The 26,716-nt window shown below is 44.8% G+C and overlaps 1 protein-coding gene across 1 annotated transcript in view; it reads left to right on the forward strand.

Annotated features, from left to right (window-relative positions):
* Window positions 1-286: 286 nt before the first annotated feature.
* Window positions 287-26,716, forward strand: part of NUP93 (nucleoporin 93kDa) — a 33,173-nt gene continuing 6,743 nt past the window's right edge. Inside the window, exons 1-16 of the mRNA XM_010151857.1 lie at window positions 287-349; window positions 2,634-2,762; window positions 9,517-9,591; window positions 12,133-12,222; window positions 13,547-13,686; window positions 15,413-15,545; window positions 16,357-16,514; window positions 18,262-18,427; window positions 19,206-19,299; window positions 20,533-20,724; window positions 20,957-21,083; window positions 21,196-21,268; window positions 21,582-21,626; window positions 23,257-23,373; window positions 24,003-24,121; window positions 26,549-26,666. Of these exons, the coding sequence (XP_010150159.1) occupies window positions 2,643-2,762; window positions 9,517-9,591; window positions 12,133-12,222; window positions 13,547-13,686; window positions 15,413-15,545; window positions 16,357-16,514; window positions 18,262-18,427; window positions 19,206-19,299; window positions 20,533-20,724; window positions 20,957-21,083; window positions 21,196-21,268; window positions 21,582-21,626; window positions 23,257-23,373; window positions 24,003-24,121; window positions 26,549-26,666 (1,767 nt within the window). The 5' untranslated portion in view covers window positions 287-349; window positions 2,634-2,642. The remainder of the gene's footprint in view (window positions 350-2,633; window positions 2,763-9,516; window positions 9,592-12,132; window positions 12,223-13,546; window positions 13,687-15,412; window positions 15,546-16,356; window positions 16,515-18,261; window positions 18,428-19,205; window positions 19,300-20,532; window positions 20,725-20,956; window positions 21,084-21,195; window positions 21,269-21,581; window positions 21,627-23,256; window positions 23,374-24,002; window positions 24,122-26,548; window positions 26,667-26,716) is intronic.

Below are 26,716 nucleotides of genomic sequence, written 5' to 3' on the forward strand. Positions count from 1 at the left end.
CAGTTGCTGGGACAGAGAGATAAAAGAGAATAGAAGCAGGGCATTTCACTAGGATTTAATGCATATTAAAACAGGGGATTAATGCATTTTCATTTTTACATTGCTCTGTATGGGCATTTTGCTGTACCTCTGGCAAAGTAAAGTGACCTTTAAACTTCTTGGGAGTGGACTGGGGAGAAAGCTCTGAGCACTTCTCAGAGCTGAAAGACCTGAGTACTGCAATAAGTATGTGTCAGTAGTGCAAGGCTGACTTTTTGACTGAAGCTCTGTTTCTCCTTTTCTGCAGGGATTCCTGAAGAATGAAAAAGATAATGCGTTGCTGTCAGCCATTGAAGAGTCCAGGAAGAGGGTAAGTTGGAAGCAAGGACTATTTTTTCCTTTAAAATAAAAAAGGAAGGGGTGCCCCTAAGGAATGAATAATCAGGTATTTAATAAACTAGTGGAATTTAAGAGGACTGTTGAGAATATAGAAACATCAGACATTAGGAAATACTTTCTTAGAATTTCCAGAAGAAATACTTGACAGCTGTATTATGACTGCAGTGTTTTGTGGGCTGAGGAGGCTCACCATGTTAAATCTGTTTGAACAGAGCAGCTGTTGCTTGTAAGGCACAGCACACTCGCTCCAGCCCTCTCCGCACAGGTGCTGCCTTTTCTGGAGGTGATAATGCCTAGGACTTGGGGTTTATTTCCTTTTTTGCTCTGAGAAACACCCTGTGCACTGACTTCCCATACAGTGCTGACACTCCACATATTTATTGTAGCTGTTTCTTCAGGTTACCAGAGTTGTGCAAGTGTGTACGGACACATTCAGGCCCAAAACGCTGCAAAGTTTAATTCTCGTGTCTGGAGAAGAGCCAGAACACCACACTGTATCCTGTTGTCAAAAGGAAATTTCTCATATAAATATAAAAAACAAAGGCTTTTGAAGTAGCACGAGGGCAGATGCTACGCTAAGCAAGTAAGAGTTGTCACTTAGGCTCAGGGTTTGCCCAGTCCAGCTTCCTTCCCTTGAAGGGGACCAGTACGTAGACAGTCAGTAAGGAAAAAAGACAGTTAGCCTTCCCCGTCATCTCCTGTCTCTTCATCTCCAAGCAAGTAGTTGTTTTGAAGATTTTTCTGAGCTGCAAGTTGTCTTCTGATGTGAAATTCATCTGATCCTGTCTCTGAATCTATTTATGCTTTTGGTATCTGTCATGTTCCGGGGCAGTGATTTCCACAATTGAATTATGCAGTGTGGAAAAATGCTTCCTGTTGTTCATCGGAAAACTGCTGCTTGGAAATGTCACTGCGTGCTTCCTGGTGCTTATGTTAACGGTTGTTTCCCTACGTGTACACTTGGGGCAGCAGGCTTACAACTGAGCCTATGTTTCTTTCAAATGATAAGAAATAGGACTGAAGCCTTATTAAATTATTTTAATTACATATAATTATACTGCAATTATTGAAGCATATTTAAAACCCTGTTGAAATTATTGTAATGAAGGTAAGGATAAGACCTACATTCTACCATGAAAGTATAATAGTGAATTTATATAATAAACCAAAGAAACACACATCTTGTGCTCTTGTTACATGCGTGCACCATAATTAAATATTTGCCAAATGTCACTGCCTCTTACCAATTCATTCAGTGTTTTGCCCCTTAATTGACAATATCCTAACAGTGGGCTGTAAGGAGATGGAAATCTTACTCATCCAACCGTGACACACAGTTACGTATGCTGCAGCACAAAGCTATCTGAAAGACAGAAGGCTGGGAGCGAGAAGGAAGTGGAAGACCCAATATAGCTTATTCTCTGTTAGGATTAGTGGGAATATTCTTACGTCCTGTCCCGGTATAGTCACAGCTGCTAGCTGGCGTCACCCCAATGGCAGCAGGAAAGGTGGTGGAGCATCTTCTCTACGCTAATGCTGTTGCCAAAATAAAGGCTACTGAGGGAAAAGCTGTTTCCTTCCATGAGTTCTCCAGTTGGATCTGAAGACAGTGTAGCACACTAGCCATTTTAAAGGTAAAAGAGTGTTGGAATATGATTTCCTACATGAGAGTTACAATCCTGATGAGAGAGGCTTTGTGATTCTTGGGCACTGGTTAATTTTCCGTCCTACTTTTATTTTGATTTTATCCTATTTCTCATTTAAAAGAAAAAACACCCTGGCAAAGACCTGAAAATGAAATACGGGCAATCAGCACAGTCTCAGGAATGCAGTAAGTCAAACCTTTGTAGTCTCCAGGGAGGCGAAAAGCTAGTTGCCGTTAGAGAAGTTAGTCCCGACAAACCACGCGGATCAGTGGATATTGTCTCCATGCTGCTAAATGAAAGAAAAAAGTCTATCGATTTCCAGCCTGCTAAGTTTTTGTGTGTATTGCAGTACCATGGAAGAGACACAGATTCCCTGTTTTACCAGCTGGATATGTGAGAGTTGTCTTCATTCCACATGCACCCGCTTTCTGAATCCCCTTGTACCTGAAGAGGAAGCTTATTAAAATACTGTGCAGCACATCCTTAGCTCTTGAGGGCTGACCTGGTTGATTTATCTAGTTGCTATTTTCTGTTTCATTCTTGAGCTGGTCTATTAACAGACTGTTTGGTGTTTCTGTATGTGCCTGAGCTCTTGTCCTTCACCAACAGACTTTTGCTATGGCTGAGGAGTATCACCGAGAATCGATGCTGGTTGAATGGGAACAGGTGAAACAGAGAATTCTTCATACTCTGCTTGCATCAGGGGAAGACGCTCTCGATTTCACCCAGGAAAATGAGGTAACTCTGTCTTTCTGAGCACTGTACGTAGTCATGCACAGCAGGTATGCAACCGGCACTCCAGCACTGCTGAAACGGCCTCTGGATTATTCTGTAGCTACAACCGTGTGAAAATGAGAAATACCAGATCTCTCTAATTCCAGAAGGGCTGCGACTAGCAGAGTGCATTGTCTAGCGGAGGGAGGATCAAACCTTCTGTCAGTGTTTTTATTGACTGGTGGGTACGGGCAGCGGAGCTCTGTTGCCGAAGCTGCGTTTTAAGTGACGTACGTACAAGCTGGAAGTCTAAAGTCACAGGGATGCGTATCCCATCAGCACACCCAGGGGACAGAAAACACGTTAGGGTGAACTTCACCTGCAGGAAACCTTTGCAGCGCTGATGAGACCAGGCAGTTTCTCAGGTGTAACGATGCTCACGCGTAGGTCTTGGCGTGTCCGTGTCCCTTATCACAATGTCCTAGAAAGGATTTATAGCTTTTCTTGGGAGGCTGATGAAGTCTTCAGGTTTCTTGGCAAAACCAAGTGAATATTCAACAACAAAAAAGAGGGGAGTATGTTTTCCTTTTTAGCTTGTGCTCTTGTGGAATGCAGGTTCAAGTTTTGTGCCTCTGAGACATCTTGTGTTCATCAATTCAAGTAGCCAAATCCTTCAGGCAAGACAGACCTCGTGTTTAACATGCAGAGGTATCGACTAGCAACCTGTAACGAAAAAAACATATCCTGTTAAGGAAAATGCTCCAGTTACACAACTGGAGTAAATCACAGTTACGCGCAGAGCTGCGGGCGCTCCACCTGAGCTAGAGGCGTCAGACACCAGCTGAAATCCCCCCAGAGCAAGGTTACATCACAGGCCCTGCATGATGCTCTGTGAAAATTGTAACCTTGAGAGGAGAAAGGTGGTAAGGGTGGGGGAATGCAAGTTTTGGCACTTTGAGGCCAGTACACAGGCACAAGTTTTTATAGCAGTGTTCCTTTCTGCTCGCTCTGCCCTTTATTTTTGTTTGGTCATTGATTTTTGTTTTTTCATAAATTCTTCTTCATCAGACCCACTTGTACAGCTGCAAAGTGCATTAAAGTAAAAAAAGCCCTTGGTGTTAATGGGGTATGACCTGTATAGGGATTTGGAAATAATTAAAGTTGCTAATGAATGTCCTTTTCTGATTACTGTTCTTTTAAATATAGGTTAATCCCAGTTAGCATACATCTTTTTATGGAAGCTATCTTCCCCAGAAAGTATTTTACTGATACTTTACTGTGACTTCTCAGAAGGTTGTGCAGCTTTCCAATATTAGAAACGCTAAATAATGCAGGCTGAATTTAATTTAAAACTGGGAACAGCTATCCCATTATTTTAGGCTGTGAGTCTGAAGACTTGGCAGCTATTCTGATAGCTTCTAGTGTCTTTGATTTGTGTGTGACTGGTGTGGGGTCTTCTTTCAAAGTATGAATATTGACTGCTACGAAAAGCAATTTAATAACCTACTTTGACAAGTTAAAACCCCTTTTCTGCTGTTTCAGTGGGAAATGGGCACTACCCTAGTCCATGGCACTCGAGATACCAAGCATCATGTAGGTGGGAGGGAGGAGAGGGGGGTGAAAAAACCCTCTAATGTTTTTCGTGAATGAGTTTAAAGACTCAGTATACACTATCACTCAGTAATACTCCACTCTCTGTTTCAAAGCACTCGTAGTATCAGTGTGTCATTTCAAGAGCATTTAAAATCCTTGATATATTCTAGTCTTAGCCTCAAGAAGTCAAAGGTCTGAGAGGTTTGAAGTGCATCTACTGTGTTAAAAGCCTGTTATCCAACCTCCCCACAGCAGGTTGTTCTTCTAAAGCCTTGTTCCAGTCAAATAAGTTTTTTGTGTGCGTGTGACACAAACAGACACAGCCTGTAGAATATAGTAGAGGTTTAATTGATATCCTCTGGAGATGGAGAATCAACTGAAAAGGCACAGATCCAAACGCAGCAGGGGGCCGGTCTGCCTGTGAGCCAATTCTGAAGCTTTGGGCAAGCTAATTTGGGCAGAGTGAAATACCAACACATTATTCATGGAAATAAGACCAATTAACAGGCAAAGCTCATGATTCAAAGAAGCTAGCACAGGACTTGCCGTTAGGGTTTTCTGGTCCCCCTTTTCCTCCAGCCTAGCCCCTTCCTGTAAGGGAAAAGCAGAACTCATGATAAAAAAAAAAGAAAGGGTGTTTCTTGGGGAAAAGGAGGGAAAAACCCGGGTTTGTTTTCAAGGTATCAAGCACTTATGCTCTTGCAGTGTTCCAGGTCTTGTTCCACTAGGTGCTGCGGCATTTCTTCTGACCTCCTGTCATCCAGGTTTTTTTTCTTCCACCCCCACCCCAAGCTCTTCCATTCCCGCTGTCAAGCAACCCACTCCCACAGTGACAGAGGCACTGCCACACTCGGTTTGTGCTCTGCCCCTCTGTGCCGTGTCTTCGTATCCCTTAAATCCCGAGGACCGCGAGATGCTCTCTGCTTCCCCGCTGCACGGCGGCAGATTTCGGATGGTGTTTCTCCAGCTCAGTCTCCTGCCTAGTTACTCGCCGCATCTCCCGGCCAAGCCGTTTGGAGTGCTGACAAAATGTCTGCCCAGACTTGTGCTGAGGAATGTGCATATGCTCACGGGGGGATGAATAATGCATCCATGCACGCGGGCTGGCGTGCGAGTCAGGCTCCTGCTCGGCTGAGTACAAATGAAGGAGGACTCCTTTGAGAAGCGGCGGTGTTAGGCTAAATGGATTTAAAGGATAAGAACGCGACGTAGTGCCGTGCAGCTTGTGCGAATGGATAACATACAGAATAAACGTTGCAGTTCTGAGGAACGTTTTGGAAAGTGGAATTCAGGACAGGGAGAAGCAGACATGCTTTAACAGCTTGTGCTGGTTTTATAGCCCAGTATCAGACCGGAGATGCAGAAGGGCGTGTGTGTGTGCCTGCTTGCGCTTCGGCAGTCCTTTACGCGTTACCCATGCTCCTGGTTTTCCTTTCACTGCTCCAGTTAAGCTTAAGGACCTGACCTGGAACACGGTCGTTCTTGTGTGCTGCTGTTTTCAACACATCTTGCATAATCTTTTCCTGCTTGAAAACTTGCTAAGTTCTGACTTGCCACCAAAGGATATCCTTCCCCTTCCCAAATCCCCCTGCCGTACCTCACAGGGGATGCCTTTTCAGACGCCGGTACCAGCTACGGAAGGATTGCCTGCGCAGCTCTCCAGCTCTGCAATTCGGGGTGAAGAGTGGAAACGGCTTTCCCCACGCTGACTCACTGCTGCAGTTTTCCTTTTGAAATTTCCTTTCAGCACAGCCACGAGAGAGTTCATGAGCCATGAGCTAGTGCTTTTTCAAGTTTAATAATTCAAAGATGAAGCCAGAATGTAAGTGTGAGATGGGGGGGGAAAAAGCAAAAAAAAAAAAGCTTGTTCCCATGTCTTGGCATAGGAGTGAAAAGCAAGACAAATTCTGGAATTCCTGAATTTTGTCCTTGCTGAAGTGGCAAGTCAGTAGTGAGCATTTAAAGAATTTAATTTCGCTGTGGCATATTGTTAATAAGTGATCCTCAAAACGTAATGGTGAGGGTAAAACTACAATTGGAGGAAGGAAAGGAAAAAAACCCCAACCCCCAGAGCAGTGATTTCTTCGTTTCAGGCGTGCATTTTGAATTCAGCTCCTTACCTGTGGGTTTTAACCTGTCAGTCGTACACCGCTCTCCAGAGTGGCAGCCACGTGGATGCTCTTTGGTGCTGCAAAGCAGCAGGAGAAAAAGGAACCAGATTCACAAAACAAAGCCCCAGTCCTTACGTTTCTGGTGTTTGGGCACTGGTTGAAAAGTGACACTAAGTCACAACGTACTTTTTTGTCACTTGCTTTTGAAGATGAAACCTCATCAGTAATTAATGACAACGTCCATAATTTAGCATTACTTTAAATAACTCTGCAATTTATCTGGCACAGCGTAGGGCAAGGCTGCAAAGCGCTATTTCTGCCATCGTGTCTGTTTCCCGGGAAACCTGCTTTAACAGCTTCTTTGTTCTTTAGAACAAAGAATTTGTCGGTTTTTAGGTGGGTTTAAAGGAATTTGTGTCAGATGATTTGGCACTGAGAGAAAAATGCAAATGCTGCTGAATATCAGTATCCATTAGGAGTGACTGTGAAGAGTGTTTTTAGTGTGAGTTCGGCTGCAAAAAGAAAAAGTGGGCTTTCTTCTGGGTTTTTGATAAGGCATTTTTATGCTGCCTAAGGTGTAAATGCATCTGCCTGATTTTATAACCCCCTAGGACATGATTTAGGTTGCACTATTGAGAAATTAAAGCAGTGATAAACTAAATCCAGCCATTTTAAGGAATTGTCCAGGTTCACCTTGATACCTTCATTCATTTATATTTCACTGTATCAGGGACAAACACAACCTGGTATTTTTCATTCTGTAATGAACTGTTGCATGCTACACTGAAAACAGAAATCACAAATACACAGAGTTACTGTTTTTTCAATAGAGATGGACACGCTCATTGTCACATGTGGATTCCTAGTGAACTCAGCATGGCATCCTTGGCCACTGTTGTTGTGTCACTTTACAGGTCTTCACATCTTCTGCTCAGAACTCCTGGAGTAGGACAGTGGATCGTCATTGTCTCTGCAAGCTCGTGGACTCCTAAGGGAGGAGCATGGAAGAGAACCTGGGTTAAACTGATACCAAATTAAAATTGGAAGCATTTTGGGAATGACTGAGACAGCGTTAGTACGTAGACTGATCAGTGACATGTCTGGAAGTTCACATTTGTGTTATTTCATTTCAGAGTTGGGATACAGTTCCCAAAAAGTGAGACTCTTGTCCTGTCAGCGTTTCATCCTCATTTGAAACAAGAAACTGAGGGCTGACACCATCTGGGGAACAGCTACCCATTTCCCGCATCTTTTCCTGAAGTCCAGGTCGTGGCAGGAGCGTTGTCCGGCCCTGCTGCGGCCTGACAGCTGTCAGCAAAGCTGAACTCCAGAGCTGGTGTAAACTGAAAGTGAACACCGTGATCTCTCCCTGGCATTAGGGCTTTGTTGTCTGTTCGTATGGGCAGTGAGTCAGTCACGTTTAACTGAACTCTTCCGGGGAAGACTAGAACGTGTCCTTAAGCAACACTTGAGGGTGATCCCACCTATACGTCAGCGTACTGACCTGCTGGGTGGCTGATGTAGGAAAAGTAAAGCTGTTTGACAGTCCTGCTGAGGTGCAGCGTAACAGCTCCTGAGGATGGGCAGCCAGCATAACCGACTGCCAGCGTAAAAAGCTTAATTTTAAAACTGCAGATGCACCTCCTTTTTCTCAGAAAAAGTTACTGATTCCAGTTTAGAGGAATATTAGATGGACTTGAGTTACCTGGTAACAAACCAAGGCACAGCAAGGCCCCATCTCAGTGTTTGCTTACAGCTGCTTTCAGTATTTAGCTACGTGCTTTGCATCCTCTCTCCTGGTGGAAGTAAACAGCCATCTTCCATCCTCACAGCCACCCAAGGACCCCTGAAGTAAGCTGAGCAAGGCTTGTGCGGAGAGGCACCGTCTGTTACCAGACCAGCTATACCTGGGGGAGTCAGATGAGCTTTTGAGTTCAGAGTCTGACATTGAAAAGCTGTTGTTTCAGCTTCAGACCTGAACACATGCTTGCTTCTCTGAAAGCTTGTTTGTTCCTCTGTGCTTCCTCCAACTATGTCACTTGGCCTCATAATAAATATTCTGCTTCTATACTGAGCTTGTCTTGCTTTTATCTTCAGATCGTCATGGCTGTAGCACCCCTTATGAAGCAGCTGATTTTAAAAGACTGCTTACCTCAAAGTCACCTGTGTTTAAAATGGTTGCACTTTCTTGTTCAAACGTGAGACTTGCATTGCTAATGCTGAAGTGAAGAATTACATTTTCAGGAAGCAGGAAACAGTGGAGCATATTACAAACTTAATTAGGAATATTCTTTCCCCTTGAGAGGTGAACATCCGTGTTCAGTAGTGGCTGTACTGACAGCATACCTGTGATTCATAGTGGACACTTACAAGCATAGCTTTATGTGGCATTAGGATATTAGGTCACTATTACATTTCAGCTTTTATAAAAGATTACAGATTTTCCGTGCCTGACTCCACCTGCTGTCTCTCTGCACTGGAAATATCTCAGTCTTGACATAGCCTCTCTGCGTAGGAAGATGATTTTTTTTCAGGTCAGTGTATTGCCAGCATCCTCCTTCCTTCTGCAGCTGACCAGCAATGGGGCACTTCTTGGCAGCTAACTGAGCGCTGCAGTCACGTTCTGTGGCGGTGTCACAGCACTAGGACAAAGCTGGAGTGTCAGCCTTGCTATACTGGATCCATGGAGCTGAAAATGATGGAGATTCAGACTAGATGCTTCACAGCGAGATTCTTACATGACAATAAGCAACCTTTCAAGAAACAAAAGGAAAGAATTCAGATTATAAGATGCTATCGGGAGACACTGCTGCCCTAATTCTAGAGAGCTAATTGTTGGTTTGTGCACTGAATAAGGAGGATTTCTGTCACTTTAGAAAGTTTAAGCTATATTGGGAAGATAATAGGGTATTGCAATGAGACTGTGCATTTTACACTGTAGCTAGTCCAAACCCCCGTTCTTAGTTCTGCCAGGAACGTGGGTTTGCCGTCGTTCTTTAGGAGTAGGTGCATTGGTGAAACGTGTTGTGTTAATTTTATACCTTACACCTTCTTATACGCTTCTCGTTCACCAGCCTAGCTACGTTGATGAGCTGGGCCCTCCAGGTCGCAGCTCTTTGGACAACGTGGAGATGGTGTACGCCAGGCAGGTGAGTGGAGACAAGAAAACATAGTCACACGTTGTTTTCTACAGAGCGAGAGGTGGGGAAATTAAAGATCTGTGAGCGTGGTGGCGTAAGAAGATGTGGCAGGTAAAACGTAAAAACCTCTGCCTGTGGTTAAAATGCAATTGGAAAATCATGGAATGGTTTGGGTGGGAAGGGACCTTTAAGAAAATCTGGAAATTTAGTCCGATTTTTTTTTTAGAAGTGTACTCAATCTGTCTGCTACAGGATTTTTTTTGTTGGAAGGAGATCTGGAATACCATATATGACTATAGGAGTCATTTATGCTCGCATAATAAACTGAAACTCTTTTAACCTTTCAAAGAAAGGTTTTATTAGAATTCATGTGAAAGTGTAATAGTACGCCACTCGAGACTCTACGTTCCTTATGTTCTCACGTGTGGAAGATCACATCTCAGATGTGTGCATGTAGGAAAACACCTGCTGAAGTCTTAATCCTGATGTTTGTCTGTGAGAATTGGGCTTGTTCAGCCTGGAGAAGAGAAGGCTTCAGGGAGACCTTATAGCACCTTCCAGTGCCTGAAGGGGCTACAAGGAAGCTGGGGGGGGCTTTTTACAAGGGCCTGTAGTGACAGGACAAGGGGCAACGGGTTTAAATTGAAAGTGGGGAGGTTTAGATTAGATATCAGGAAGAAATTCTTCCCGGAGAGGGTGGGGAGGCGCTGGCACAGGTTGCCCAGAGAAGCTGTGGATGCCCCCTCCCTGGAAGTGTTCAAGGCCAGGCTGGATGAGGCTTTGAGCAACCTGGTCTAGTGCAAGGTGTCCCTGCCCATGGCAGGGGGGTTGGAACTGGATGATCTTTAAGGTCCCTTCCAACCCAAGCCATTCTGTGATTCATTGCTTAGGAGAAGCTGTAGTGCATCAGCTATGAATTAAAATGTCTGGTGGCATTAGACTCCCTCTAAAAACTTTCAGGGAACACTGATAAACCTTTGCATACCCAATTTGTTACTTCTGTTATTTGATACGATCTGTTTACCAGCACTGTTGGAAACGGAATGAAGGAGAAGGCCTTGATTTTTCAAAACGAATACATAAAACTACGGAGACAAAGCGTTGCCTAATTTGCACACAATTACTCTGATTGTATGCGTTGGCTCGGGCTTTGCTGAGCCAGGGAGCAGCATGTACATCTGGCGCTCTGTGTGTGCCTTCAGTTAGGGTAACTGAAGAAAGGAATCACAGAAGAAGGTGCGTGGTTGTGCTGATAAAGTGTCCTTTCCATTTAGTACATTAATTAAATCTCCAGTGTAATATTCCTGTCTTAAGGATCTTCCTTGCAGCTTAATTATATGCTTACTTTGAGGCTGATGGCGTTGTTACCTGTTTTGTGAGTATGGCAAACTCAACCTCTCTAGCAGTGCTAGTACCAGGGGTGGCTGCAGAGTCACAGCATCACGAGTAGGCAGGGGGCTCTCGGCAGCTTTGCAGGCTGTGTGCAGGCTGCTTGCCATGTGCTGTGGCAGGTTGTGCCAGGCTTCTGCCACCAAAACACTTGGTGCAGTCACCGCGTGCTCCCGAGCAAGCCCTCTGGAGAAGCTGGCCCGGCTGAGCTGTCCTCAGCGGCACCCAGCCCGAGTGCAGAAATACCTGGGTTTCTGTGCTGGCCATGGGGCTGCTGCGGATTTCACTGGGGAGTCTGGGGATCAGGCAGTCCATGCTCTTTCAGGTTATCAGCCGTAAAATGTTCTTTAATTACACTGAAATGATTAATTGTTCTTCTTGGCTAGTTCAGACTGTTTCACAGAAACACGCTGAAGTCCATGTACGTGATTTCACTGGTGCCAGATTCTGGTAGCAATCCTGAGCTATGCATCTTGTTTGCATGCTGGGCATGTTGGAGTAGTAGTGCATGCAAGAAAAAGGGGACTTCAGGTACGCTGGCTTTGCCTTCCTAGTGTTGAGAATGATTATTTTCAGAGGAATCTGGAAGGGCTTTGGGCTGAGAGTAGAATAAACAATAGTAGAAGTAGCTAAATTAAGAGCAAGATTTAAATCAAAACGAGGGTATGCATGTGTCTGTATTTTTAAGGGCAGGTTTTGAAGGACCAGGTTTCTGTTCTCATTTCCCCACGTCAGACATCTCTGAACACTGCCACAAACCAGCAAAAAGCTGTTTCTTTTATGTCAGCAGGCAGGAGACTGCCATGTGGGGGAGTATCACAGCCATCCGGTTGTCAGGTCTCTGCTGAATCTTTGTCCTCCAACCATTAGCTGCAGCTAGTGTGACGGGGGATTCGGTGCAGCGCTTTGCCTTGCAGGACCCCTGAACAGCGGGATGTCTCAGGCAGGCCGGGAGCTTTGGCGTGTGCTGGAAGCGCAGTTGGTGCCGATGCCCGTTCCTCTTGTGTTGGATTAGAAGCGGCTAATGTGGGAGGGAAGCAGAAGGGGCTTGCTGGGGACACTCTGTTCTTGAAGCATGGTTCGGATTTTGCTGCTGTGGCTGGCAAGGATGACGGGGAGTCACATCTGAGGTTAAACTTGCTTACTTCCGGTATGTTTCAGATTTATATTTATAACGAGAAGATAGTGAATGGACATCTGCAGCCTAACCTGGTGGACCTTTGCAGTGCTGTTGCAGAACTGGATGATAAGGTACCACTGCTGAGTTAACGTAAGGAAACATATTTAATCTGTTTTCAGCTGTGACTAACAACCTGCTGACATCGGTGGAAAAACACCGATACTGGCCCAAAAAATTGCATGGCTCCACAGAAAACATACTGGAATCTCCTCTAGTACAGCAGGGCCCACCTCTGATGAACCTGTCATGGTGAATGTTTCTTAACACAGGGAGGGAGAAAAGCACCTGCTTTCACTGCAGTGTCCCATCATGAGTGATGAGCTATCAAGGAAAAACATTGCTTTTCATTTTAAATGGGTGCTAATGTGTTTGGTTTTCACAATGTGGCCTCCTAATAACCCTTGAATGTATTTAGCTGTAGGTGAAGGGTCTTCAGTCAGACCTTGCCAGAGCTAAGTAGGCTCCCACAGCAAAGCATGAAGCCCTTAGGATTGACTTTAAACCAATGATCTGCCTGCTTTGCTTTTCTTCCCCACTCCTTTCATTGTGTTGCCTTGATCCACCCCTGAAAAAACAAATGCACAAACCCGGGCACCATCAAGAAATGCTTGGGGGAGAATACTGCAGGAGAAACAGTGTGCAAATGGGGAGAGCAAAATGCTGTTCAGAAGCTGAGGGGAAAATGTTTCAGGCAGGTCTGAATTACATGCATCCTTGCTTTGAACAGCTCTCTTCCTTTTGCTAGGGACAACGCGGTGGGTTTCAACGTTCTTGCTGCTTTGAAGCCCTGAGATCAAACACCTGCCCTTGCTGGAGCGAACAGTGCTGCTACTACTCAGTATTTTGCTGTTTCAGCAGGGATGCTCTAGTATATGCTGATACGATCTCGTCCTTTTGGATGAGCAGACCTGGATGGCTTTCAACATTGGTTTTTGTCCAGACCTGAGTCTTTGTCCAAGTGATCCTGTAGCCGTTACTCATCACAGCTGATTGCACAGCTTTCCAGTGGCAGCCAGAGCAATTGCTTATATGGAAAGCTGATGTTGTGGTATTTACTGAGTGGGACGTAAAAGCTGGAAATGGGGAAGGAGGCTGAGCACAAAGTACCCAGCCTAGTTTTGTAAATCGTTGTCGATCCTGGGTGACAGTTGCAGGTACAATATTTATACCCATCATCTTGTGCAAGAATTATGTGGAGAAGCCTGGGAAATTTGAATTGTGGGTGACAGAAGTGCCTTACCTCCATGACTGTGTCAGTCAGTATCTCCATTACCTAAGCTGACATTACTCTTGTGTTTTTATGCTTTTCTTAAGCATCAAAACACCATGTCGCTCAAACAGCATTGCTTGTTCATTCTGTACTAATCACTGTGGCATGGAATGGCTTGTTTATAGAACGTCTCTGAGCTGTGGGCCATGGTGAAACAAATGACCGATGTTACCCTGGTTCCCGCCAGCGACGCCTTGAAAGTCCGGACCAACATGGAGGTGCGTATGGAGTTTGTGCGGCAGGCTCTGCGCTACCTCGAGCAAAGGTAAGGTGAATGCTCCAGGGAGCACAGTTTAATAGAGCTCCCTAATAATGAGCCAGAATGACTTTGTAATCCACGCAGACATACTAACGAGGCAGCTACCTCTTGCTGCTCACGGGAAGTGTCTGCTGCCTGTCTTTTCTGTTCTGCAGGGCTTAGGCCAGTTGAATATTAAACTGTTTTAGGTAAAAGCTGTTATAGTTTAAAAGGCCCTGAATCTATGGGGAGGTTGTTGAGAAGACGCAAAGACCTTTTATTCTTGCTTCTGTATTGGCCTTTAAGTATTTTATGTCTGTCATAGTGATAAGTGAAGACTTTTCACTTGTGGAACGAGTTCTATTCCTCCTCTGCAAAAAAACACCTCTTTTCTATCCTCCCTTTCTGATGGCTCATCACGGTCAGGAGCTAGTGCTGGGAGGAAGCGAGGACAGCAGTGGGGACAAATCTGGTGCAGTGAGTCAGGTTCTGATTGTGCCATTTCCGCACTGAAAGGTTTTTGTAAGATTTGCAGAGGCTGATGCTGAGACATCTAGCAGACAGAACGGTTGTAGGAGAAAGCCCAGAGCTGAATCCCCGGATGGCCCTATTACCCATTCGCTGCACACGTGGATATTGCAGTGTCTCTTATCTAGCAGTCGCCAATGTGATGCCAGCAGCCTGCTTCAGCAGTGCAGATCAGACAGTAGCTGCAGCGTAGCGCATGGGCATTTGTTACGGACACGGGTCCAGCATTTGAGCACAGAAAGTGCCACGTGCTTCGATGCAGCATGTTGGGAAGAGATGGTTTTGCCTCCTGGCACAGCCTCTTCTTGGCCCCTGACAGTTGCTGGTAGTGTCTTTCCTGGCAGGAACTGCTAAGTGGGCTGTTTCCATCCCTCACCAGCCCCTCACACGTTCGAGGAGGTGGATGTAGTGCTGCTCAAAGCCGTTCTCCCGTAGTTGCTTTGGAGCAACTGTGATCTCCAGCCCTGTGGGGCATGTGCTTCACTCAGCCATAATGTTAGTTATCAAGATACACTGATATTTGCCTACGTTCAGCATAGCCTGTCAGTTTTACAGTCTGGTGGTGCACAGTTCTGTCGTGTGCTGCAGGGGAAAAAAAGAACTTCATGTAATTTATTGCTGCTGCTTGTATAGGTATTCCTTCAGTGTACAGACCTTCGAGACTCCTGCTTCTAAACATGAATATTTGTTAAATGGACCTGCCTTGATTAAAGGCTTTGATGGGTTGTTTCAGGTGTTCTCAAAGCTGCCTTTACCTGTTGTTTTTTCTCCTAATTCCCTTTTTCTCTGTGATTTCCTTCTGATAAGTCCATGGCCCTGAAGTTTGTGTTTGTCTATAGGCAGGGAGGAGAGACAAACATATCTGTGGTGTTTAACTGTTCTTTTGTGACTGAGAATTAAAGCATTAGGGTGGAAAGGCTTTCTGCCAGTTACATAACTGAGTTTAACTTAGTACTAAGAGAGCTTAACGAGAGAAACCTTATAACAGAGCTGAACCTGCCGTGGTGTGCCACAGACTCCAAACATGGTTTCTCTGGAGACTGGCCAATGCAAGGATCTTCCTAAATCGACACAAGTTTTTGTCTCATTTTGTTGTAATGATAATGTTTGAACATCAAGGTAATTTGCTGTAAATTGCTGATTCGGTTGGATCTGAAAAGCAGCAAATGTTTTTTGTAGCAACTATCAGTCTGTTCAGGTTTGCTTGGTTTGTGTTGCTTTTCAGTTACAAAAACTACACCTTTGTGACAGTCTTTGGAAACTTGCACCAGGCTCAGCTGGGTGGAGTCCCAGGGACCTACCAACTGGTCCGCAGCTTCTTGAACATCAAACTCCCTGCGCCTGTCCCTGGTCTCCAGGTACGTCCGTCACCTTCAGCGTCCGAGCTAAAATAACGACTCAAATCTGTTTGCTCCAGCACAGCCAGGGAGCTTCTGCAGCCTCCAGTGATTTTTCTTATTGTCTAAACTGCTTTTAGGGGAGCAGGCTTTTATTCCTTTTCCAGAATTTTTCATTAGGAAAATGAAAGATAAAAAAAATCCTTTTGAGCTCAGAGCTGGTCCCGAGCCCTGGTGGGGCTCAGTAGCATAAGTTCTAAATTCCACAAATTGCAGTCTCTTCTGGTGGTCTTTTTCAAGGTCAACAAGCAAGTGTTTGAATACATTATGATGTTTCAAAAAACCAGTAACTTAATCTGCCCGGTTTGCTTTTTCTTCTTTTTTTTTACACTTCTTGTAACACTGTGACACCAGTTGTTGATGACTAAACATATAATGAATTAATCTGAATTGTAGCCTGAGCCTTTTATTTAGGAATCTGAATAAAATCCTGTTCACCCGCACATAGTGCAAAGTGCATAGCTGTGCACCTGCAAAATTACCAGATAAACAGGTAGGTGGCTTGAAAAATTAAATTAAATCATCATAAATTATAACATTTGCCACACAACTGAGTCTGGCTGTCCTTTTCTTACCTGCTGAGATCCATGATTAGTTTGGTATCTCTGTTTTTCAGTACAAATGTTTTTTTGTACTTTGACCACTGAATTTTTCACCAAAATCAGTTTGTGGGTGTGAGGGCAGGAATAATGGATGAGGCAAATGGTAAAGAAACTCAGTTAAAATATGCTGCTTTTTAAACAAAATTAATCACTTGGTACTTTGTTTTCAGGACGGTGAGGTGGAAGGCCATCCTGTCTGGGCACTGATTTACTACTGCATACGCTGTGGAGATTTGACTGCAGCCATGCATGTGGTGAAACGGGCACAGCACCAGCTGGGAGAGTTTAAAACCTGGTTCCAGGAGTACATGCACAGTAAGGACAGAAGGTAATTGGGAACATGGAAAGATCTTTGGGAGGAGTGGGATTTGCTGTGGAGAAATGAAATAATCAGTGTAAGCCGTGGCTTGGTAGAAATACAAGAAGCTCAGGTCTGTTCTGCTGGTGAGGGCTGCCTGGTGTTTATATCACCTACCTAAATTGCGTGTAAGAAGTTTGCATATTGTAATCTGTGCCTTTGAAGTCTAGAAGTCTCTGTAGAGAAAGAGCTGTTTGAAAATAGCCAAAAATGTAAAAATAATACAGTGGTGTAGCTTTGCTTTTTGCCATAGGATCTGCCCAGTGTAGCAGCAGGACACGGCATACAATACATCAGATTTAGTCTGCTGGCACAAATCCTGTGTCTTTATTTCCCCCATTCCTTATTTTAGTTGAATTTCCATTGGGGAATGCTTTTGACTACACCTGTTTTCCTAAGAATGCCACACAATACAAGCAAGTAGCTTTTGTGAGAGGCCTTCAGAGGCATTCGCTCTCTCACCTTTATTGTGCTTATTCTCCAGTTCCAGCTGTTGCCACCCATCGCTTGACAGAGGCCACCGGCCAAACTGCTGACAGTGTGGTTGCAGGCGGTTGAGTTAGTACGTCTCAGGCTGTGCTCTGAGCTCTGCTGTGCTGGTTTAGGGTATCTCGTTTGTCTTCCCACTTGCCATGAATTTCTAACAAGTGTACGGTCAGCTGTTGCATTATGGCTGTGCTCCCCTCGGGGGAACGGCGCTGGCTGAAACTGGGGGAAACCGGAGGGCCCAAATAAGTGCGAGGATGTGAACCTGTAGTATCCCACCTCAACCTGTGGCAGTTTCATTTGTATGGGGGGAAGCCCTCATCCTGCAGTATGTTGAATGTTCTGGGGCTCTTCAGGTATGGGAATGTGAGCAATGGTTTGCACGTCCTGAAACCGAACTGAGAGTGAATTAATCAAAGTGCCATTTACTCAGTAGTGTACATGTTGTTGTTCTTCCGTAAATTAACTGGTTTGCAGAGGTTATGTGGGAGTGCTCATTACAATAAGGTTATTCCAGAACCCTCAGTGAAGTTACTGTCGTTGTTTTCATTACAAACACTTTAATGATATACAGTATCATTGATGTATTTTGCTTTTATTACAGCTATGGAAAAGTACTCTGCCAACAGATTTGACAAGCATGTCTTACTCTAGGAGAACATGATTCAATTCTGTGAAAGTCTCGGGAAGAGGGTACCGTAATTACAATGACAAAGAACATTATGGCAGTATTTAATGATAAAGATGAAAGTGTCTCTCCCAAAAGACTTCATGGTACAACGACCTGCTTGCTTCTTGGTTACTAAGCCAAAGAGTTCATATGACTTTGAGCTCTCAGAGTCAGACAAAAATACCTCATCTGCCACAACATCAATGCACCCCTAAAGTACGACTTTGAGCTCTCATTTTCTGAAACGATGCAATGGCAGAGTCAGACAAAAATAGCTCATTTGCCACAACATCAATGCACCCCTAAAGAGACTGTCATCTCTTCATTTATTTATTTATTTATTGCAATGGGTATTTGAAGGTGATCCTCCATAGCTTTAACGATATGTTTAAATGCATTTGTGCAAAATTTTTACCTACAGGTGTAAATAGAAAACACAAGAAATACTGGCCAGTGCTTACTGTCATTATGCACCTATTTCCATTGGTTTGTATCCAGGTTTCCTCATAGCAGGAAAGGTGGGTTTCATGTCTTTTCCTTCAATCTTTTGTCTTCCCTTAGACTGTCTCCCGCCACAGAAAATAAACTGCGTCTTCATTACAGACGAGCTCTGAGAAATAACACTGACCCCTACAAAAGGGCTGTTTACTGTATTATTGGCCGTTGTGACATCACAGATAACCAGAGCGAAGTTGCTGACAAAACTGAAGATTATCTTTGGCTGAAAGTGAGTGTGGTGTTGGGGTTGTGTTGGTGGTGGGTTTACTTTTTATTTTAAGAACACATCTGAACGGTATTGCACTTCTGCTCGGCTAACCTCCCTGCTTCTAGATGTGGCTTCACCTTGCAGGTAGTGCAAGGCTGGGAACCCGAGTCCCGGGGCTGCTCCGTTACCCTCTGCACTATCCGTGTTACACTGGGGACACTTGTCTCTGGAAGTGTCATGTTCTTCATTGGACATTGAACTTTCTCAGCTCTTCTTATGTGTAGTGTTAGCTTCCACCAGTGGGTTTCCTTTGAATTTTCCTTTCTGGATGGATTGTGGCTGAAATGTTGGTGTCAGTTGGCAGAAGGTGGCACTGTCAATGTCTCTGTAGTCCAGAGTCCTTACAGTTTTGGTGGGGGCATGGTAGATACTAGTCAGTACCCATTTCTCTCCTTTATCAGGAAGAGGGAGTAGAATGATGTATTTAGGGCTGAATAAAAAAAATACTGCTTTTAATTATTGCCTAGTGAGTATTCAGAGTCCCAGCATCGGAGTTTGGTGGCAAGGACAGATACGAAAGCCCCCCTGGGTTACAACTTCATGGATTTCTGGTGCTGCTGCATTAGAGAACTTTGCTTCCTAGCCATGGATGGACCTGATTATGTCACTAGAAGTGGTTTCTAGTCCATCGGTCAAATCTTAGGAGGGGCTTCAGATGGAACGAATATCTTCTGAGCACACCCCTTGTGCAAGGCAGAGTTGAAATAGCTGTGCTTCTTCTTTTGGTTGTGTTTTTTAGCTGAACCAAGTGTGTTTTGATGACGATGGCGCAAGTTCTCCACAAGACCGACTAACATTATCACAGTTCCAGAAGCAGCTGCTAGAAGACTACGGTAAGAAACCACAGACGTGTGTTACTTGGGGCTCTGCTTTTCTGCTTAGGGCACTTCCCAACTGTTACTACACAAACCCCAGACTCCACATAAAACCCTACGGTGCTCCGCCAGCGACAGGCGTCCTTAGGGAGCTCGTGGGCAGCCTGCTTCCCTGCAGTAACAGCAGGTTTCAGTACAACACGATGGACAAGGCTAGCAGCAGAGTGAATGTTCATCTGCGAACAACCCTGCCGCTATTTGTACTTCATCCACACTACACTGCAGATTGCTTTCTCTCACCATATATACAGTAAGGTCTTTTAGGAAAACTTCCAACTTCTGGAATACAGAACAGAAAAGCAATCAGTATGTAATGTCGGCATGTAAATCCAAGGGTTTTCTCTGTGTTCATCCACTGTTCATTGTTTCCCTTAAATTACTATTTCAAGTAATTTTCTGGGGACCCAAATCACAGTTCCTTCCACTTCAGAAAATTTTAGGAACATCCACAGCCCAAGAGAACACCTTTTCTCATAATCATCTTCCAGTCAGTCAAAATGAGGTCACCTGGACTATCCAAACCGTACAGAATTTGATTCCCCACAGCCTTCTAGTTTGTAGCATCACTCACATCAAGATAAAAATCATAGAACCACCGCATGGTTTGGGTCGGAAAGCGCCTTAAAGACCATCCAGTTCCAACCCCCCTGCCATGGGCAGGGACACCTTCCACTAGACCAGGTTGCTCCAAGCCTCATCCAGCCTGGCCTTGGACACTTCCAGGGATGGGGCATCCACAGCTTCTCTGGGCAATGTGTGGAAAAGAAATACATTAAGGTACTGTTCGTTTCACCGAGTAGGAAAAGCCAGATTTTTAACATTTATACCACTTGGCACAAGCATAAATGAAGACAAAACGTTGTGGTCTGTAGGGAATCCTTTGCAGCCCATGAGAGTTGGTGGTTTGTTGCCTGAAAAGAACAAAGGAAGCTTTTTTGAGTAACTGTTTATTCTCTTCCACTTCCTGAATACATTCTCATGCTGTGGTCTTTCATGACATGTTTGCAGCGGAATGGTTATAGTTAAGCCACCGATGTGTGGTGAGGTGTTCAGTTTGGCCTCGTGTGTTCGTTTCGGTGGGCACTGAATAAGCAGTAGTGATGCTCTGTGACAGGAAGCATCCGCTCTCAGTCACCTGACTGCAAAATCATTTTCACTTACGCTCTGTGTCTGTGGTGTGGTTTCTTTCAGGCGAATCACATTTTGCAGTGAACCAGCAGCCTTTCCTCTACTTCCAAGTATTGTTCTTGACAGCACAGTTTGAAGCTGCAATCGCTTTTCTCTTCCGGACAGAGCGCTTGCGTTGTCATGCTGTTCATGTTGCTTTGGTCCTGTTTGAGTTAAAATTGCTCCTGAAATCTTCTGGGCAGAGTGCACAGCTATGTAAGTCCTGCACATGTACTTTACAATAAAAGAATGTTTTCTGAGCCCTGAGAGTACCCTGTAGTCTGTGTAATCGATCGAACAGGCAGCATTCATCAGAACAGTCTCCTCAAAGTCAATTGGTTTAGTTGCATCAGAGCTCTGGGTCATGGCTCTGACTAATTTGTGATGAAGATCAGGGCACCGTTCCCTGGCATTGGGTTCTCTGACAGTTGTGTTTCTGACGTTGCAGTAAGCCACGAAGCTGGCGACCCTCCTGCTGTCAGGCGTCTAAACTTTGTGCGGCTCTTGATGCTTTACACCCGTAAGTTTGAATCGACGGATCCGAGGGAAGCTCTGCAGTATTTTTACTTTCTCAGGTAGGAGCTAATGTATGTCTCTCTATTTTCTCCTAGTTAGTACTGCTTAATTATTCTGATCTGGGAAGTCCTCAGAAACCCGAGTACCTTCCTCCTTCCCTTTCTTTTGTAGGAATGAGAAGGACAGCCAAGGAGAGAATATGTTCTTGCGTTGCATTAGTGAACTAGTCATTGAAAGCAGAGAGGTATGTTGGGCTGTGTTTTGCCTTCCTCACTTAAACTGAAATCTGTATTTCATTGAAATCTTTATTAAGCCAGCAGTCTTAAACAGTTGTTTACTGTTTCTGCCTGATGTACACCTAGATGACGGGAGATCTCGCAATGACCGTATGTTTAAGATACTTAATCACGGCTTATGCCTATTATGTATAAATAATTTTGATGTCGATCACTGTGTTTCATTCTTTTCATCTTTGTACTTAGTGAATATGTTGTGAAATACAATTCATCTCTCTGTTTTTTGTTTCCTTTTTTCTTACTTCACATGTGTGGATATAGTTTGATATGATTCTTGGAAAGCTGGAGAATGATGGTAGTAGGAAGGTGAGTTGACAATTTATGCTTTACATAAAAAGTACAAACTTACGTGTGATTTCAAAAGTAGCCATGAGGCTATCTTGCTTTTCTTTAGTCTTTACTAGCCAAATTATTGCTGTGTTGGAATACATATGAGTTCTCCGGGTATGAGATCGTTTCACAGAGCGATCTATGCCCTAACAGAAGGTGGGTCGGGAAGCACAGGACAGACTATGTCCCTCTAGGCAGCCGATGTCGCTGAAGAAACTAATGGCATCAGGTAACTGCAGTGAGGTTGGAATTTTGTCTTTGGAGTAGGGAATGGGATTTAATACACATTGGTAACAAGCAGTTAGCAAAAATAGCTTGCTTGCAGGTGAGTGTGAGATCGTTCCAACTGAGGTGTCCGTGTGGAGACTGACTGAGGTATTGCCCTCGTTCACCTCCGAGGGGAAATGTATTGCAGCCCATTAAAAACTCTTGTAATTAAGGGAGCAAGGGCATGGCCACAACTGACCTGTCCTCTCCATGTAGATGAGGGTAAGTATCAGATCAAAGATCAGCCATTTTTAGTTGTGATGGATCTTAATTCTGCTGTAAAAGCAATAATTTAAAAGTAAAATGCGAGCTTACATGGCCAGAAGATAAAGGAAACCTTAAGGCTTCACCTGAAAAGAGGAGAGTGCATGCAAATGGTAAAATTTTCAGATAATCAATGAAGGTTTCTGTTTGCTGCAGCAACTTTGGCAGCTTTCTGTGTAAAGCAGACTCCAGAATCATTTAAATCTTACAGATCATACTGTCCAAAAAAAAAACCCCAACAACAACAACAAAAACCCAACCAACCAACCAAACAAAACCAAACAATCAAAAACCGTAGTTCTTTCTGGCAGGATTTTTTTATTTTAGATGGTTTTGTTCTGTCAGTTTAATAGCACACACGAGAGCAGGGTAATGCAATAATCTTTACAAAGCTGTTTTCATGTTACAGTTCTCTGTAAGATGGTTTTTAGAGTATACCCTTAGTGCTGAATCCCGTTCTCTTGACTTCACTCAGTTCCTTTTAAATGTGACTCTATTCTCATGTGTCTTTGGTATGAAACCAGCCACCCTCGCTTTGAAAGAAATTCTTCCAGACGATATAGTCTTATTTTTACATCCTCAACTACAGCAAAATGCTTTCCAGATATCCCTGACTCTTTCCTCTCCTATTTGTGCTTATTGTTGCTTTTAAAATTCTTGTCACACTTTCATTTATCCCTGTACGATTTCACTTGCAGCCTGCCGTGGCGATACGCACCAGCAGCCCCCCTGGAGACCCGAGCGTGTTACGTGCTGCGATCTTTTGTGTTTTCCTCTCCTCTGTAACGTGTCGCCAGCAATTAAAATAACTTAGAATTTGACCTGTTATCTGGATCGTTTTGAATGAATTGGAAACTGTAGATGTCTCAGCGCTGATTCCCTTTTGGAGGAAGTCTCTCTCACAAGAGCTCTTTCTATTTTTAACGTGTCCCTTTTGTGCGTTCCCATGGAAATGTACAGGCCATTCTAATCATAATCCAACATGTAAAATATTCATTGCCTTGACAGAATATTCAGGAATTTTTAAGCATTCTGATTTCTCTTCTCTCCTTCTGTTTTTGTCTCACCTCGTTAGCCTGGAGTGATAGACAAGTTTACAAGCGACACCAAACCCATAATTAACAAAGTGGCTTCTGCAGCAGAAAATAAAGGATTGTTTGAAGAAGCTGCAAAACTCTATGACCTTGCAAAGGTAAATATCTTCTACGTGCTGCCTTAAATACGGACTTGGTTTGCTATTTCCAAATGTTCTCCCTGTGATTAGGTGGTTGAATTTCATCTTGGAGATTGAATTGCCCTTATTCAAGCAGTTTATTTCTGCTGCTGTTAAAGCAGAGCCATTGGCTGCACAGAGAGGGAGGTCAGTGAGGAAACCCAGAGGGGTTGTGCTCCATCCCATTCTGATTTAAGACATCCTGGTTCTTGATCAATGTGGTCTTCTGATGAGATCGCTCCACGCATGATTTTGTTCTGGGTAGTGAAGTTATTTACCTGGAACGTGCTCTTCCAATTGCACAGATGTTGAATTGACCTCTAAAGCGGTTGGGCTTTGGCGTAAGCACTCTTGCTTCCTTTTGAAATATATTTGAAATAAAGAAAATACAACCATAGCCACTGCTTTAGAGGAAAATTAGGGAAAATTACTTCTCCACGCAAGCCAGCAGCATTGTGTTGCTCATGGCTAATCTGATCTTGACTCTTGATGGGAGGGAGGCATCTTGGAGCTTGCACTAGGCACACTGCATGAGGCCTTTCCACTTCTGCAGTGGCATTAAAACACAGAGCCCTCCTTATATTTGTGTGTGACTTCAATACCAACAGAACCCAGACAAAGTTTTAGAACTGATGAACAAGCTCCTCAGTCCCATCGTTCCCCAGATCGGCACTCCCCAGTCAAACAAGGAGAGGCTGAAGAACATGGCCCATTCCATCGCTGAGAGGTAAGGGGAGGGGGCAGGACTGGGTGATTCGCCTGGACTTGACCCAGGACTGTCAGTTCAGTGGGTATTAGTTCCTGACTTCGTTTCTGCTGGCTGGACAGCGGCACCCACAGCAACGTAGTCAGGAAGACAGAGCAGAGGCCAGAATTTACCCCGTCCTGCTCGTGATGGCTGAAACCAGAAACGTAATCTCCAGGGGCGGGTCAGGTATGTCTGGCAAGAAGCTTTATCTGTAGGGGAATCGCAGGCTTGCCAACTGGAGACAGTCTGTTAAGGAGCAATAAATATAATGAATTGCATGTTTGAAATGTGTTTTAAAGCAAAACATCGTAGCAGTTGCTGAATCGTTGCCCGCAATTCACTTGTTCGAGATAGTAGGAGGGGAGAGCTACAGACCCAGTGAGGGAGGTGTAACTGCAGAGCGGCGAGGTCGGCAGCTGTCAGAAAACTTCATTTCAGTGCTGCTTAAATGAACGCTACGAAGGGAACATGTCAGCTGAGGTGTGTGTGTGGCCAGCGCAACCAGTGGGCCTGCCGTCCGCAGCTTCTTCCTTCAGGGAAGTGCCATGTGGTGTTTAGAAAATGGAAGTGACCAAAAAGAAATGTCACCTGCGGTGTCGGGGTGCTGACTGGGATACGTGTTGGAGACACGCCAGCCCTCGAGCTTTGTTAGCAGCTAGAAGTTAGGAATAACCTGTTCCTGAAAGGTTGCAGTTGCAAACTAGCTTTGGGACTTTTTAAAATTATCTTCTTTTGGTGCATCTTGTCGCAGTGACTGCCGTGGATGATGCCGGTATTCTACTAGAGCACAATGTGGGTACCTGTGAGAAATACCTTACTGCTTTTCCTCAACCATTCTGGTGGGGAGAGAATAAAAATACCCCACCTGGAGCACTGCGTCCAGCTGTGAAACCCACAACATCAGAAGGCTGTAGACCAGTTGGAGCGAGTCCAGAGGAGGCCACGAAGATGCTCCGAGGGCTGGAGGCCTTCTGCTATGGGGACAGGCTGCGAGAATTGGGCTTGTTCAGCCTGGAGAAGAGAAGGCTCCGGGGAGACCTTATAGCACCTTCCAGTGCCTGAAGGGGCTACAGGGAAGCTGGGGGGGACTTTTTACGAGGGCCTGTAGTGACAGGACAAAGGGGAACAGGTTTAAATTGAAAGTGGGGAGGTTTAGATTAGATATCAGGAAGAAGTTCTTCCCGGAGAGGGTGGGGAGGCACTGGCACAGGTTGCCCAGAGAAGCTGTGGATGCCCCATCCCTGGAAGTGTTCAAGGCCAGGCTGGATGAGGCTTGGAGCAACCTGGTCTAGTGGAAGGTGTCCCTGCCCATGGCAGGGGGGTTGGAACTGGATGGTCTTTAAGGTCCCTTCCAACCCAAACCATTCTATGAAAATAAACTGAGCACACTTGCTGGCACTTGGAAATTGGGAAGACAAATACGGAAACACACTGATTTCAGTCAGAGGCCTTTGCCTTTCTTCTGACAAGTGGCATTGGCCAGTCGCTCCTTCAGCCAGCCTTTCCTTCAATTCATCGGGCTGCAGACTGAGTGAAAATTGGTGCCGCCGTGAGTCAGTGAGAGGCTCATTTGGTAGCAGACACGAAGGAGAATTAAACCTGGGGCTGGAGTTTAAGCTTTAGTAAAGGCTGTATCAGGCTTTGTTGTGCTGCTTGCTTTGATCCGCGTGAAAGCGCTAAGTATTACTGTCCAATAACGCCACATTACAGCTGCCAGCCTTCACGGTACAACGCCAGGATGGCTCTGATTAGCTCATCTCCTTGTCAACTGAATGTGCTACAGGGCTTTTCTTCATGTACCGCACTACAGGCAGTACTGTGGTGACCCACCTTTCCTCCTCTGCCTTCTTGGGGTGTTTTTGGAACAGGGGAGACGCCCAGCAGGAAAGGCTTCCTCCTCTCCAGGCACTTTACCCGCTCTTACCTCGAGGAGGGAGCTCCTTTCTGACCTTCTGCTGTTAGGAGTGAGAGTGGACAGCCCCCGAGTTTGTCTCCAAGCAGGTGGAGCTCGAGAGAGCACGCCGAAGCGCCTAATCCATTCTGAAGTCTTAACTTCGTGCCTGACGCAGGCAGTTGTGCAGTTAACCAGCGTGTTACACACGCTTGTATGGCACTTGCCTTGCAGGTCTCTGGTTCCTGTCGCTGTTGTCCCCATGAACATGGGAAGTGTAAGCATTTAACAGGAAACAAATGCTGGTTTTGATGGAAAACCAGAAGTGAATAAAAGTATTTTTAAAAAGCCACCCCCTGTGAAAATTCTGCCTCCTGGTTAAGGAAGACTAAAGCTGCCTTTTGTTAGATGCCGCCTGTCCTTGCGTTTCATGTCTCCGCTTGTGAGAGTTGCCAGGGCACGTTTAGAAATGGTTGCCAGTTTGCACAATACAATTGTAAAACTCTTTCTTTCAGGTACAAAGCTCAGGGGATAAGTGCAAAAAAATCCATTGACTCCACCTTCTACCTTCTGCTAGACTTAATCACGTTTTTTGATGAGTATCACGCCGGTCACGTTGACAGAGCCTTTGATGTGAGTTTCCAGAGTTCTGTTTGAAGTGCAGCCTTCCTAATGCCCTTGAA

Source organism: Eurypyga helias, unplaced genomic scaffold (genome assembly GCF_000690775.1).
Source record: "Eurypyga helias isolate BGI_N326 unplaced genomic scaffold, ASM69077v1 scaffold6890, whole genome shotgun sequence".
NCBI lineage: Eukaryota > Metazoa > Chordata > Aves > Eurypygiformes > Eurypygidae > Eurypyga > Eurypyga helias.